Genomic DNA, 16,202 nt, shown 5'->3' on the forward strand with positions numbered 1-16,202 from the left:
GGTAGCTCACCGGATGGCCATTGCTCAGGAAAATGATCACTGGCTTTCAAAATTTGATTCATGTTTGAAAGAAAAGAGTTAAGCGTTGAAATGTTTTAAAATAAGGTTTCCCTAAGTTGCCAGTGTTAAATGGAACAAGTATTTTAAAAATTTTCAGATAACAGAAAGAGAATATTGGATTCCAAGTTTGGATTCTCACTCCTACTCTCTCAACTATCAGCTCCGTGACTTTGGGAAAAGCAATTATTCAGCTTTCTCATAGACAACATAGAAATACTTAATACCTAATACATAGTAACATATAAAAATATGGATACATTTACCAATGACTGAATGCCGGACTTCCACTATCTCATTCAATCTCATTTTACAAACGAAGAAACTGTGGCTCAGAGAGGTTAAGTTGTTTTCCCCAGGGAACACAGCTAAATAGTGGTAGAGCTAGGATTTGAACTCAAGTGCATCTGACTTCAAAGGATCCACTACTGTATTATGCTGCCCCCTCCTCTGTCCTACCTTTTTCACAAGATGATTTACCAAAATCTGATGATGACTGTGGAAGTACTTCGACAGCAAAAGTGTTATATTGTGATGATCTACTCCTATGCTTATTACCACAAATAAGACCTCATATAGAACTATTGAGAACCATCATGGATATCTGAAAAGACCTCTGAAGACCACTGTAGAGCTTCAGAGGGGCTGGGGGAAAGTGTGAGAGAGCCCAGGCTTTCCTGGAAAGCGTCCTTAGGCAAGAACAAGAAAACCTTGAGTTGCAGAGCTGCTGGTTGATTGCATGACTTCTGTGCATGTTCATAAATATTGATTGTGATTAAACTATTATCATAGTAATAAGGGTAATAATGCCTCCTACAGCCCTTCCCACCACACTACACAAAGCCCCTACTTTTCACTAAACAAAGAGCTGCTGGCTGTGCTGGGGAGTTGGGCAAGAGGCAGGGAAATGATCTCTATTAAGCCAAAGCATTCTGTTCCATGCACCGATTAGGAGGCACAGCCTCATTACCGAGGAGAATTGCTTGCGTCTCCTGTTGCTCAGGGTGCTGGGCTCCGAGACTAGGTCCAGGAAGTGGATGTTCTCATCTCTCTTCCCCCCTGGGGCTTCCGAACAGATGCCTGATTGAAGTAACCTGGTTTTCCTTCCAGTTTTCTTCATTTCTGTCCCAGCCCTTCATTCCCAGAGAAAATTTCTGCAAGGCTCACTGGCTCCTTCAAACCCACCCTTGTAATGCTGCGAAGACTTAACAATGGTTACATGTTTTGCCTGGAACAAGGCTAAGCAAGTTTGTAAGTAATTAATCCTCACAATGATGGGCATGATGATTATCATCATTTACAGACGAGGAAACTGAGGCTCAGAGAGGTTTAACGGCTTCCCAAAAGACCCACAGCTGGTGGCATCATGGAGCTGGCATGTAAACATTGTGGGTCTGTTGGATGCCAGGGTTTGCTCTCTTAACAACGCTCTACTGCTTTTCCATTTGTCTACGTGGCACACACTCATTTTAGACAAACTCAGATGTAAAAATTGGAAAGTTTTAATTTTGCAAAATATCTAATCAGGTATGAAGGCTAGTTTTGATTGTAAATGGGGGGCCTCTGCCCACCCCTGGCATTTTCAGGAATTGCTTTGCCCTTTGAACATCTCTTAACACTAAGAAGCCCAATAGAATGAAAAATTGAAGAGGGAAGAGCTACGCCTACTTGTGTCCTTGGCCTCTGCATGGCCTTGGTGTTGGGCAAATGAAGGCTGTGTTGTCCTTACTGAATGATAATGTTCTGCATGAATGGATCACCTTTCATCCCTGATATCCTGCCTTCTCCCCTTGGCTGCCTCAGCCTGAACTTGAGGGTATAGATTGTTTATATCCCTGCTATCAGTGACAACTTGTCCATCACAGTCAGCCTAGATCTGCTACACAGTGGAGAGGTTTTATTTTATTCCCCCCCCCCTTCATCTCAGATAGAGGGGAACAGAAAAAAATAGATGAGATAACAGATCTGGGTTCTGTGACCAAGTGAACTGTTCAAGTTATTTTCCTTCTCTGGTCTCAGTTTACACAGCTGCAAAATGGGTTACTTAGAATGTATCACATCTTCCCAAACTTGCAGCTTCAATGCTACCTTTCTGATTTTGGCTGTTGCCCATATGCCATCTATACTATATTTAGTTATCTATATAATATTATTTAAATTGGCTTACTTTTTAAATATTTTAAATACTTAATTATAAAAGGAAACTTTATATCACTATCATAAATAAAAATCAATATCACTCTCAATAAAAGAAGGTAAGAGTTCCAGTCAAGATGGCAGAGTAGATAAATGCTGTGCTCACCTTCTGTCATGACCACATCAAAATTACAACTAAAACACAGAACAACCATCATTGAGAATTGCCTGAAATCTTGCTGAAATGAGGCCCTGCAACTAAGGATATACAGAAGAAGCCACCTTGAGACTAGTGGGAGAGGCAGAGACATGGAATGGTCCCACACCTGCATGTGACCATTAAAAAACAGGACAGATATCTCAGCTGTGGAGGTCCTCCCAGGAGAAGTGAGGGGTCCCAGTCCAGGTTTCCAGTGCTGGACAGAGAAGTCCCATAACTCCTGGCTGTGAAAACCAGCAGAGATTGTGGCTGAGTGAGACAGAGGGTGGCTGCACCCCTGGACGCTCCTCTTAAAGGGCCTGCACACAGACTTACTCAGTGATGCAATCACTGTCTCTGAGTGCTAGTGCTGGGGCAGCAGCTGGAGAGGCGACGGGGACATATTGATTGGGGGGAAACCATGTTGTCTGGCTTCAGGATGAGGCTGGAGGGGCAGCTTTCTCCCGGACAGAGCAGCTGGTGGAGGCCATTGTTTCTTTGTTGAGCCCTTTCCCTTCCCAGCCTGCAGACACAGGCAGCCACTGTATCTCAGTCTCCATCAAGCTGGCTAGCATTGCTTGTTTGCCACGCCCTGGTGATTCTGAGTCCCCACCCCACCCAACTTTTGGGCACACCCAAGCCATTTCCAGTGGCATTTCCCCACGAACCGCCTGCTTTGGGTCATGCTGCTGACTTTCCTGAGGTCTCTCAAAGTATACAGAACTCAGACAAGCAACCTGGCTTGAGTGTGTTCTGCACCTCTGGCTGAGCAGCCCTAAGCTGGCACTAGTGGCAGCCAACCTTTGTTCATGGCTTGGCCTCTCAAGGCACCTCCAAAGACAGCATGGGCAGCAGCCAACTACAGATTACTTTGTGGCTCCTGCAGGGTAGTCCCGGGTGGAGCATGGGCTGCGGCTGAACTTGACTTGCAGTGGGTCCCCTCCCAGGTGGCACTGGGGTTGATGCATGCGCCCGGTGGCCAGCTTCAAAACAAGCTGGAACATCAGCTAGCTACCTCCCAGGACAACACACCCAAGGGGCAGATTGCACAGGTACCAGAGTCCTGCTGAGGCAGATCCTGCTCTGTAGCATCAGCCCCTGCACAACAACTCTTCCCCTGTAGTCAGGCCCAGTCATCACAACCAGTGAGCATGAGGGTCAATCCCTCCCACTGACATGGAAACAGCAACCAAGACTCAACTACAAGAGGAGGGCACAGCTAGAGTGTGCGGCTCAGGTGACCAGGAAGACTGGTAGTTATAAAATAGTCTTGGGGATGTAAAGTAAAGCAGAGGGAATATAGTCAATGATATGGTAATTACTATGTGTAGTGCCAGGTGAGTACCAGACTAGTCAGGGGGATCACTTCTTAAATTATATAAATGTGTAACCACTGTGCTGTACACCTGAAATTAATATAAAATAATATTAAATGTCAACTGTAAAATTAAAAAAGGGGAAAGGTAAAGGGATATAAGAGGTTCAAATTCCCTGATCTAAAACAAGTAAGTCATGGGGATGTAATTTACGTCATAGAGAATATAGTCAGTGATATTGTGACAGCGTGGTATGGTGTCAGATGGTTGCCAGACTTATGGAGATCACTTCTTTAGCGCAGGGAATATAATCAATAATGTGGTAATAGCTCTATATGGTGCCAGGTGAGTGCTGTTGCATAACTATGATGTATACCTGAAATTAATATAATATTGTATGTTAACTATATCTTAATAAACATCTTAAAAATATAAGACAAGGTAAAAATAAATGTAATATAAACAAAATAATTACATTCTAGGTGGACATGGTCACCTGCTGAGGTGCTGAGCCTGAGGCCTGCTCAGTCTTTCTTTCTTTCTCTCTCTCTCTTACACATGAATATTTGAAATTATAGAGAAGTGTGAGAGATAAAGTACTCAATGGAAAGTTTCTGCTTGATATAAGGATAAGAATGAAAATAAATGTAAAAAGGGAATAACCTTCCCACAATGTGATTGGTGTTGTTTAGTGCTGAGTTTTTGTAGCATCTGATATCTTCTTAAGTACCATGTGGTACATATCCTAGGTTTGGAAAACACTCAGTGATATACTAATAAAAGGGCTGTGGTATGCTAATAAAAGGAGGAGAAGGAGGAGGGTGTTAAGCCATATCTAGGCCAGGAGTAGAAACCTTATCTTAAAAGCCATCTTGTCTTGATCCTGTCTTGCTTTATCTCCTAGGGGTGGTCCAGACAGCGATGTGGAGCCGGGGTGTGGAGCTGGAGAGCTCGGTTATGCCCTGAAACCCTTTGTCGACGAAAACCCCCTGAAGCATTGAAGGGGGAACAGCCTCGTTCACCCCCTCCTATAAAACTCCACACCCCTCTTTGCTCAGGGAGGTTATGATCTTCTCCCTCTGCTCTAACCTGACCTCCTGGCAGCTCAAACATGCCAAATACATTCTAATAGACCAATCTTGGTCTCCTGCGACTCATTTCTCCCCCCGTGCCTAACAAGGAGGAGGAGGAGAAAGAGGAAGAGGAGGAGGAAGAAGAAACCACTGCCCTGGTTGGTAGTGTTTGCCAACTTTGATGGTGCAAATACTTCGACCATGGTCAATTTCAAGCTACCAATGTGACATCACTAAATGGGGAGATGGGAAGAAATGCAAATAATTGGCTCTTAACAGCAGGTAGGGTCTGAGCAGACGCCAGCACCGCACTGGAAACACTGGAAGAACATCTCAGAAGTTCTTCCTGCTGTATGCACTCTAGATAGTAATTTCCAGAAAACAAAGATAGGATCTTTTTTTTTTTTTTTTAATCTTTCCATATCTACAGCTCTAGCTCAGTAATGTACATACAGCAGTCATTTAAAATGTGGTGGCTGATTGAGTAACTGATTCTAATACTCAGTACTCGGTGACATAACCACTGTAATAACCACAATAATAGCAATATCTAACAAATATCGAATACTTACCCCATTCCAGGTATATAACGTTTTCGCATTTAATTCTAACAATAGCACATAATTTAGGTCTTATTATTATTCCCATTTTGTAGGTCAGTAAATTGAGGTCAGGGCTTAATTAATCTGTCCAAGATTATACTCTAGTAAGGGGCAGAACTAGACAAACAAGTATATTGAAATAAATCTGCTTCAACCCAAAATATGCTTTGAGAATGGGATATTCAATTCTGGTTGAGCAAATATTTTGATTAATAAAGAGGTATTCCAGATATGACGTATGAATGAAAAGTCCTTGAAGAATGAAAACACTAAATGCTAGACATACACTAAACTTAATAGAAAATATCTTTGAAGAGTCAAAGTTTTGAATGTAAGTGTGTTCCGAGATAGAAGTTTTAAGAAAGTTTTGGTTCCTATTCCACACAATAGTTTGGGTTCTTTAGGAGAAATGATTGCTATGCTAAGAACTGAACAGGTGAGAAAATTGTTAGTTAAAAACACCAGGGTCATTTATACCTTCTTACAAGTTTAAGTTGAAGGTAAGGCTAAGAACGACTATTTATGGAGCATCTACAACATGTCAGATACCATGCAAAGTCTACTGCTCACTTTGTTTCTAATTGTCCCATCAACTCTCTGAAGTGGCATCAGCATTACCACTCTGCAGATGAAGAAACTGAGGCTCAGGAATGGCCGATTACTTGCCCACATTTCCATTAGTCTGGGCTTCACAATCACATCTCTCCCTCTAACTTTCTGGTGGTAAGCTTCCCATTGCATGTGGTTGGTTCAGAGGTCAGGTCAGAATCTCTTAATTTTTAATTTCGGAACAATTATTTCCTGTTTGAAGTCACATACCTGTTCATTAGGCATTTCTCTCATAGTTCACATTTCTGTGACTTGGTTGTTCAGCACCTCACAGTCTGAAGAAAAACTGTGCCTGTCTTATGTTTACTTTGACTGATAATCATCTGTCTACCGAAGACTATTAAGGGAAACGGTTAACTTTGGATGCTTATTTATTTCTTCTGAAAAGCTTCTGAAGGTCTGCTTTGGACAGCAGGTATGTTAATTGTCCAATGTGTTTTCAAGGCATGAGCTGGAATGAGGATGATGTCCTACTAGGTGATAAAATTACCTGTCACACAGGCCCCAAAGGTGAATGTCAAGTTCTGACACATTGGGGAGCGGCTGATGAAAGAAGTTGGTAGGAGACATGGCAGATCAATGCTTTCTAGTTCTGAATGTTTCAGGGCACAGCGTTTTTGTTGGTCCTCGTGAACAAAATACGTAAGACAAAAGAAAGCTTGCCTTGCAAGGGGTGGCTCAAGGCTTCAAAATCAGAAGATCACAAGCCCAACCCTGCCTTATAATAGGTAGCTGGTCTCTCTGTGACTTCTTTTAACTTCTCCAGCTGAATCCATTTTGATAACGTCCTGTGTAAACTTCCTAAATTCCATAACCACGACCAAGCTACTTCACGACCAGGCTCCCAACCAGCTCTTTAACCCACCTCTGTCATTTTCCGCCTTTTGCTCTGATCTTTCCCTGAGTCACCATGAACTTCCAGTTCTCAAAATGGACTTAACCTTCCCTCTCTTCTCTATGTCCTCGGACCTTGGGACACTCTTTGTTCTCTCCTTTGCCAGGTGAAGTTTTACTTATCCGTTAGGCCTCGGCTCAAATGTCATTTCCTTCATGGCCTCCCAGATGAGGCTGGGTCTCTGTGGCCTAGGGTCCCATTGCATCAGTTACTTCTTTCTCTGAATACCTGCCACACTTGTGAATTACTTGGTGAGCATATATCTCCCTCATAGGAATACACACTAAGTGATATCGTTCCTCTTATTCATTGCTCAGCCCCCAGTGCCTAGCACATAACAGGTGCTCAGTAAACTCATGTTGAATGAAGGACAAATATGAAACTGAGGATTATTTGGAGAGCACAAAGGAAGTGGGGGATTTTGAATGTCTATTCCTTCAGTGTTATTGCAAAATGGATTGACTGGTAAGTAAATTATTTATAAAATAGTTTTGCTGTTAATTGCTAAAAAATGATGACTCTTTCCCTTAGGAATGATATCAGTTAGTAGATGGCTCCTGGAAGAGTCATTAATTGACTTCATTTATGGGTTTCTGTGCCTCTATGGGAATAAAATTCTGGCAATAACAAAGGAGTAAATGTAAGGTGGAGTCTTAGTAGCTGTGTGACTTTGGAAACTTACTCAACTTCCTTATCTGTAAAATGGGGATAATAATGTACCTATTGCATAGGGTGATTGTGAGGCTCAGATGAGAAAGTGCATGTAGTCAGTCAGCACAATGCCTGTCACATAGTATGTGGCCAATAAACGTCAGCTACTACTACCCCGGTTGGCACCTCCACTCGGAAATGTACAAACAAACAGACTTGAATCACGTGGATTCAGCACCTGGTCACTTGATGATGTTACCCTCTGAGGATGACCCAACACCTCTCTGTCTGCACCACCATCACCAGCCCCCTCTATAAAAAGCCATCTCTCCCATGCTGCAGGGCATTCCCTGAAGCCAAAGCAAAAATGGAATGCCTTTAGAGATGACAGCAACAAACTATGTGAACACTCACCCCACTCTAACATCTGAACTGCTTCCCAACCAAAATGTTCTGTGGACAGAAGTGAATTTCCTCCATCCAGTTCTGCCTTTTAACCAAGGTGGCATGACATCCAGGGCTCTGCACAAAAGCAGCCTCAGCTGCTGGTTGATCTATGCTAACACCAGCCCTGGCTGTGGATTCTAGTAAGAAGAAGCATGGCTACTTTGTTTCATTTGTAAGTGGCAAAACAATTTCATTTTGCTGGCAAAACAAAAGCAGCGTGAAGGAGGGTAAATTGAGACCTAGGAGATTGGACAACACAATAGGGTTTGGGCCCCTGACACCCCTAAAATAGACTTTATCGTCCCTGTCCCGAGAGGCTTCCAAGTTATACTGTGACTATCTCAAATGGATTTGGTTGATGGGGGTCCTGGGTGAATTCTAGGGGATTTGATGTAATTGTTCTGGCACAAGGGGTGGTGGCCTCGTCCTACATCTTCACTCCTCCCTGGAGACTCCAGAGTTTGGAGGGAGGGTGGACACTGGTGGAGCTGAAGCACTTAACCTCTGTGAGCCTGTTTCATCATCTGCAGAAGAGAGTTCTTGGAATGGCATTGTTCAGAGGATTTACCGAGAACAATCTATTTAAAGCACCTACTTAGCCCTGTGCCAGGCACTTAGCAAGTGCTTAACGAATAGGAGCTGTAGCTCGAGGAGCTATTTTAGACTTCGGAATTCATGTAACTGGCGTCGTAGTACACTGAAGGGAATTAAAAGCCAAGGTGTGGTCTTGTGTTCCAGGTCATAGCTCCTTGGTGAGGGCAGAGCAGGGGTCCAATCCCAGGTCTCGCCACTCCTGGCTGTCTGTCTTGCTGTACCCCTCTGACTCTTGGGACTCATTTAGCTCAGCTTAGCTCCTCAGGACATCACCATTCTTGAGCCTTCAACCTTTGCCCTCTCCAATCGAGTGTCCACCTCCAACATCTACTCAATCCCTAAATCCTGTTCACATTATCTCGAAAATATCCAGCAAAACTTCCTCGCTTTTCTGCCTCATGGCCGTGGTAGTTGTTCTGTCCAGAAGATTCTCCCCTCCTCTTTACCCGTGGTTGGCCCCTTTAAGTTTCAGCTCACGTCTCCTCAGAGAAACCATCCTAGCTGAAGTAATGCCATCCTGTTCTCTCTCTCTCTGTCTCTCTCACTCTCTCTCTTTCTCTCTCCAGTTTGTGGCCTGTACAGAACTTCCCCTACCCTATAATTTTCTTTTCATTTTTATTGTCTGTCTCCTTTCCTAACTATAAGCCCCAAAAGGACACAGGACACGTGTCCCTAGTACCTAGCACAACACATGACACATAGGTGCTCAGTAAATATATGTTAGTGGGTGAATAAATGAATGAATGAAAGAATGAGTTCCAGACCCAGCATAGCTGTTAACACCTGGATAGAACCAAGGAAAGGGTTTTTAACCTGCTGTGAGATGGACCTGGACACCTGCTCATCCCCCTTCTTGGCCTCCTAAAAGAACAGCCCGAAGCTACCTACAAACAGGGGCTCTTGTAAGCAGGCAACCCACACAAAAGCACATCTTGCAGGCAGGGGAAATGGGCGGATAGTTGCTAATTGCGACTTCCAACTGGGCTGATCTTTCCAAAGTTCCAAAGGCGCCTGCCTCCATAAATCCCAGGCTGCTACTGCTGCTGAGACTGGGGAGGGAGGAGAGGAGGGGTGCGCTTGGGCGCCTCTCGGGCTGGCACGAAGAAGCCACATCTCATCCTCCCTCCTCCCCCCAGCTCCTCTCCAAGAGAGGAAGCAATGCAGATGGAGACGAGAAATAAATATTCCTGCCTGCTCGGTGCCACTGCAGACGTTTTCCAAAATGTCTGGCTTGGACCATGAAATCAAGCCCACCCAGGAAAGGAGGCACTCAGCGGGAGAAAGAGGGGGAAAGGGTGGCATATTTGTCGATACTTGTCAGCTTTCTGGGGGGCAGAGCACATGGCTCATCCTTGGCAGCCCTGCTGAGGTGGGGACGTGGTAAGTGCACAGTAATACTTGAAGCATTGAATCAGAAATGGGAGCGGAATTACGGAAATCCTGCCAGGATGTCAGCACTCTCTCTATGCCTTTGTCCAGGGTCCTAGGACTCACATCTGGTTCTCTCTTCATTGATTTCAAGGCTTTTCCCACAATACCTGCTGCCTCTGCTCAATCCCTCACCTCCACTCCACTCCACGGGAATGAACACAGCTGGGCTACAGGAAGTTTTCAGAAGCCCTTTGAAATTTGGGCAGGAGCTCAGAATACACGTGTGGAGATATTCCTGCCACCTCTAAGCACAGCTCACGGTCTTCAACACCGAATACCAGCAGGAGATGAGAACACAGGCTGCAAATGATAAGTGGGTGCTTCTGGCCTGGGGGTGGCCAAGTGTGTGGGAGAAGTGTCACTAAGGAAGGGAAGTTACAGGCCCAGCAACAGGCACTGAAGCGTTCTGCAGTGGCGGGGATTTCACTAGGCATGCTGTGTGGCTGCAAAATGTCTCAGAAAAGGGAGATGAGAGCATGAGAATTTCAGCTTGAAAACTCTTGCATAGGCTATGCTAAGTCTTCTTTGTTTCAAATGTTCCTGTGAGAATCTTCCTGATACCATGTCCTTGAGATTGCTGCCACTAGACCATCTTTCACGAGTCCTCTTGGTAAGTCAGTAATTGGGTGGGGCCCTTGGTAGATTGAATTCTGCTCAGTAAATTGCAGAGGAGCTTTGGTGGTTTTCACTGGTTTCAGTCCAGTGCAGTAAAAATCATTGCTCAAAATGAAGACTCAAAGAAAGTGATATCTTTTGTGGGTGTCAGGGGACCGTTTTCCAGAAATATTGCATTTAATTCTGCCTCTTTCCATCATTTCCATGACTTCACTGAGGAATGAAAGATTATCTAATATTTCCCACTCATGTGCCCTGAATCCTTCTTTATGAATCTTCCCCACTCATTTGCCCATCTGCCTCCTAGTACCAGGCAAGTGCCAGCTAAATCCCACTCTCTTCAGGAAGCAGTTCAGTGGTGGAGGGAAGCTGGCAGAAAACCTGGGTTGCTATCCCCACTCTGCCCATTGCCGTATGACCTTAGACAAATTTCTCCCCCTCTTTGGGCCTTGGCTTTTTTTTGTTTGCCAAAGGATAGGTTGGCTTGACTAGGTTTCCTTTCAGCTATGACACATGAGTAGTTCTACAGAGTGAAATCAGACAGAATTCCTGTCGTCACCATCCTATTCCCATCCCACCTTCACCAATAAATTCCAGGGATTGAGGTCATCACACCTGGTGAGGTTGAGTTCAATCCTCATATTACATATAGGTCAGAACTACATATCAAAACAAGCTGGGCATAAGATACGTGGATGCTGCCTAGAATTGTTTTAAATATTTTCTGTCTACATTTCCCTCAGTTCCTGGGAAAGCTAATGTATGGGTTAGGGAAAGACCAAAGTTGGACATATTTGGAAAGAACTTGTGTGCATGTATGTCTGCAGTGTGTAATAATCACATTAGATATTTTTCATTAATAATAGCTGCCATTTATTGAGGCCTATTATGTGCTAGGACTATGCTAAGCTCTTTGACTTACAATATTAACCCCACACAGCTCATTAGGAAAGACATTATTTATTCTCCATTCCCATACCACATTGGTGGTTGACTGCAACACACACACACACACACACACACACACACACACACACACAGCAAAATGACATAACAGCACACCTCCCTAAAATCAAAACCAAAACTAACACAAAACTCAGAGAGGATGAGACACCTACTCAAGATCATACAGCTGGTTAATATGGGCAATGAGACGTGAACCCGATTTTGTTGGATTCCAAAGATGATGATGGACTATGCCCTCCCTGTGCTGGGCCTTGTCTTGGCATTCAGTGCCCTTTTAGAAATTCTTCACACACTGAGGCTATTGTCCTAAATTGATTGCCCTTCCTATGGCGTTGTCAGAGGAAAACAGCTGGTCTCAGAGCCAGCAAGAACCTTGCCATCAGAAATGGCAAGAAAGCATGCCGCTGCAGCACCTGCCTAGCACAGGAAGGGTGGGAGAACCGGGCCCCTGAAGCAGTCCATGCACCGTGACTATCTCCATTGATCCTTCACCCATAGAGCTTTACGCTGGCCTTCTGCCCACCACCTAACTCACGTCTATGGCTTTGCCCAATTCGCGTATAGAATCAGATGCTCTCGGCCTCTGTACAGACTCGATCACCTGCACCACAGGTTGTAAACTCAAGTGTCCCCAAGCCCAGGTAGGTCTGTGAATGAGAGAAATGGCCAGGAGGGGGCCACAAGAAACTGGCCAACACATGTTTGGGCTGTGGAGACCACCCTGACTGAGCCCCGGCGGACTCTTTCAATGCACATATGCAGGCTACTGACCATCCACTTTATAAAGAAAGCCCTGGATTCCAGACTTCTCCGTGAATTCTCCTGATTTTTAAAGGTGGACAACTAATTCAGTTAAGAAAAGTGCACCCGACACAGCAAGGACCAAATAAAACATATTTTCAACCTCTACCTGACCTGTAGGTCTCCATTTGCAACCTCCAAAATTAATTTTCATCATTTACAGATGAAGAAATGGTAGCTCAGAAACATTAAGTGATTTGCCCAAGATCGCTAAGGTGGGCTCAAGCCGGTAACTTTCTTTGGATACAAACATAGAGAGACATACCTGCTTGTGTATACAGGCCAATATAGAGCCACATATTGCATATGAAATGAGACAGAAATGGTTTTGTGTAACCTGCTGTTATGAAATGTCCTGCTTATTTTCCTAGCGTTACCACTATACACTGGTAGTTGACTGCAGTTAGCATACATACACAAATCAAAACCAAAATGACAGAACAGCACCCCTCCCCTATGCCAGCTCCTTGACATTTATCAGGTCATTTTAGTATCCATTTGAATGACTCCATATTTTCTTCACAAAAATAACAATGTAAAGCTCTTTACTTACGGTAAAGGACAAAAAAGAAGAAAACAAAGTCCCTTCGTCATATCTGGATAATTTTGCCAGGACTCCTTCCAAGATAGTAACAAACTAGTAAAACAGCACAAAAGAAAAAGAATTATTATTTCAAACTAGAGTTGTTCACAATAAAAAGCAACATTTCCTGACCACATAGAGACTAGTATGGAGCTCCTTGCTCACTTTGCACTCTTTGATTTCAGCCTTTGGGGAAAGGAATAGACTGCCTTTACATAGAAATATTTGACTTATCCGGCTTTCTCTTCATTATTATGTGATTGCAAATAGAGAGTGTTACAGAAGTGCAAAGTGACAAAATATTATTGAGTTGCATATAGCATGCGATAATATTAAATGCACTTTTCAAAATCCAAAACTGCGCAAAGCCGTTTTTACGTTACATATTAGCACTACATTTAATCCAATCTATTTTTATTTGTATTTTATCAGTAATTTGGGGAAAACAGAAGTTTAGCACTGGCAAATATAAATGTCTTCCCATTCAACATTACTTAGTTAAAATTCTATAATTCATGAGGGTGACTGAAATAGCTTTATCTGACTTTTATGTTTTATTATGACTCTCACTGCATGTGAAACTAGAGAAAAGGGGGTTTTCATGATGGCAGAATTCCTTATTACCGTTTAACTTTCTGTATTTAAAAATCGAACTTTGTCAGTGCTGAAAAACAAAACAAACACTTTCTGCATAACCTAATGCAATGTTGGGGGACCAATTCTTATTAAGGTGACATATGCCACTTCATCAATTCCTCTTCACAGGCTCACAATCATCAGAAAAGTCATTCGGAGCTGAGGCTGGGTGACCACAATCTTGTTTCCTGAGAAATGTGAGTATCCAGCTTAACTTTTTAACGTGTTACATTTTAATGGAAATGCAGACATAACAAAGCAATGTTCACAATGAAACATTTCACCTAAAGTTGAAGGTTACCTTTGCAACCAAGAGTGTTATCATTTCTTTAACAGTTTCTTCAATTAGTTCGTCTATTTTTGAATGGTATTGATGCTAAAGAACACAGAAAGACAAATATTAGCATGTTTGGGAGGTGATGGCATTGCATCCGTCAGTAATTTTTAGACAACATAATTTATAAATAAAGCCTGGACTGCACAGCCAGTTTATTTCCACAGTTCCAGAGCAGCTATAAGATTCTTACTCCAGGTCTTTGATGAAGAGAGATGCGAAGCTCTTAAAAAAACTACCAGACATATTGTTCCTCACCCAAGCCTTCTGATGGCTTTGCTATATGTAGAGACAGACACACATTTACAAATTGCTTGCATGGGTGGCTTAACGGCCTAGCAGTGGGCTGACCTGGGCTTTACAAAGCAAAACAACACAATCATTTAATACAGGGTATGGGGATGAAAAATTACCTTTGGAAAACTGGCGGGAGATGTAGCTTAGAGAGTAGAATCCTTCCCAAGGGAATTTGACCAACACAATCTGAATGGTTTTGCAAAAAACTGTTCTAAGACCTTCGAATATTTGGGGGTAATGCCTTAGAGCCTCCCAGTTCTATCTCAAAATGTTGACTCCGTGCTGAGGCCAAGAGTCTCTTTCTGAATCCTTGTGTCTGCCGCTCATTTTCTCCATTCATTGATAAGCAGACCCAGGTTTAGAGCCTCGACTGAGACTGCGGCTAAGTTTTTCGGTTTCTCTAATTGCTGCTGCCGGTGATTAATTTAAATAGTAATGCGAAAACAAACCCCCACATAAACAAAAATCTGCTGTGAGTGCCAGGAAAAAAGAAAAAGGGATTTCAACAGAAAATATTGTGTGCCAGCTCCTTGACATTTACTAGATCATTTTAGTATCCATTTGAATGATTCCATGTTTCCTTAATAAAAAATAACAATGCAAAACATTGCTATTTGGAAAGGAGAATTCACTTACCCATTCTTTAGCAAACTTTCAGAAGGATGATTAATTAGAAATAGGAAAAAAAAAGGAACAGTGCAAATAAAAATTAGGATGAAAGGATACATGAGAAAATAAAAATTAAGCAAACCACTCAGAAAGCTATGAAAACACACAGAAATAATAAGCCATAGTAATATGGCTTGATATTCTGATAACCAGCAATCAGAGTTACTGAAAGTGAGGAAATGAATTAGGTTAATTCATTTAAAGTCATAGGGGAATTTTGTTTTCAATTGGAAGACCTAGATGAAGTCTTAGCACAAAGTTGGTGAGTTATGTTGCCTAAGAAAATATAGTTTGGTTTCTTCATCTGTCTGTAAAAATACAGATAATAGTACCACCCAGGATAAGTGGGGGAGGAGGGGAAGCCAGTAAAAATTATTGATTTTGGAAAGGGAATGACACACAGTATAAAGATACTTAGCAGGTCTGTTGTTATTATTACTATTACTATTATTATTATTGTTCAAAAACCAGGGCCCGGTCTTTTCTTGGCAATCCTGCTCTCAGACTCATAGACCTATTTTGAAGATCAAGTGAAGGGCTTGATATGAAAACGTTTTGTCAACTTATAATTGCAATTCCAATATTATTTGTGCAAGTTCCTAAAGTAGAAGAGAAGGGTAGGGGAAGATGGTCTTATTGTTCTGTCATCTCAGTTTAGTTTCCTTTTAGTTGATTAGGGAAAAAACAAGAAAGCAAACAGCCCATGTTGTATAGTCCTGATAAACAGAGCCCATGTTGGCTCTATTGCCAAGATCACAAAAGGATTTACTCGTCAATGGCATAAACCTGAAGCTAAATGCAAAAACTATCTGCAGAATTCTGCGCTAGAAACACAAAAAAAGATGTCAGAGCAAAGGAATTCAGGAATATTGACAGGGCTCCAAATTCATTTTTAGGTCTTGAGATAAGATCCAGAGTCACATGCTTACTTTCCTTCCTCATGTGACTGTCTCCCTCTGCTAGATTTTCTTTAGATTGCTATAAATGATTCACATGTATTAAATTAATTATGAGATTTAACTAACTCAGAAAAGCTAGCTGTAGGCAAAATCATACAATATGAACTATTAAGTGAGGGGCTTCTAACCAAACAAAGACCATCAATGACAACAGAAACATTCTCTTGAAAACGTTGGCTGAAATGGCCAACCAAGCCAAGAGTAAGTGTTCTGTATGCATCAGGTAAGAAAGATTTGGACAAGATTTGGTCTGAGGAGTTAAGAACGTCATTCTTTCTCAAAAAACAAACAAGCCTTCTCTTCAGAAGTGGGGGAACCTCATACCTTTTTAT

The 16,202-nt window shown here is 42.6% G+C and overlaps 1 protein-coding gene across 20 annotated transcripts in view; it reads right to left on the minus strand.

Moving 5' to 3' along the window:
• CADPS (calcium dependent secretion activator) overlaps nucleotides 1-16,202 on the minus strand; it is a 463,055-nt gene that overhangs the window by 55,983 nt on the left and 390,870 nt on the right. For all 20 annotated transcript variants that reach the window (XM_074313221.1, XM_074313220.1, XM_074313225.1 and 17 more), the window contains 2 exons: nucleotides 13,913-13,987; nucleotides 12,946-13,029 (listed from right to left, as the gene is read on the minus strand). In XM_074313221.1, coding sequence (XP_074169322.1) covers nucleotides 12,946-13,029; nucleotides 13,913-13,987 — 159 coding nt within the window. The remainder of the gene's footprint in view (nucleotides 1-12,945; nucleotides 13,030-13,912; nucleotides 13,988-16,202) is intronic.

This window comes from Rhinolophus sinicus, linkage group LG10 (genome assembly GCF_036562045.2).
Source record: "Rhinolophus sinicus isolate RSC01 linkage group LG10, ASM3656204v1, whole genome shotgun sequence".
In the NCBI taxonomy this organism is placed as follows: Eukaryota; Metazoa; Chordata; class Mammalia; order Chiroptera; family Rhinolophidae; genus Rhinolophus; species Rhinolophus sinicus.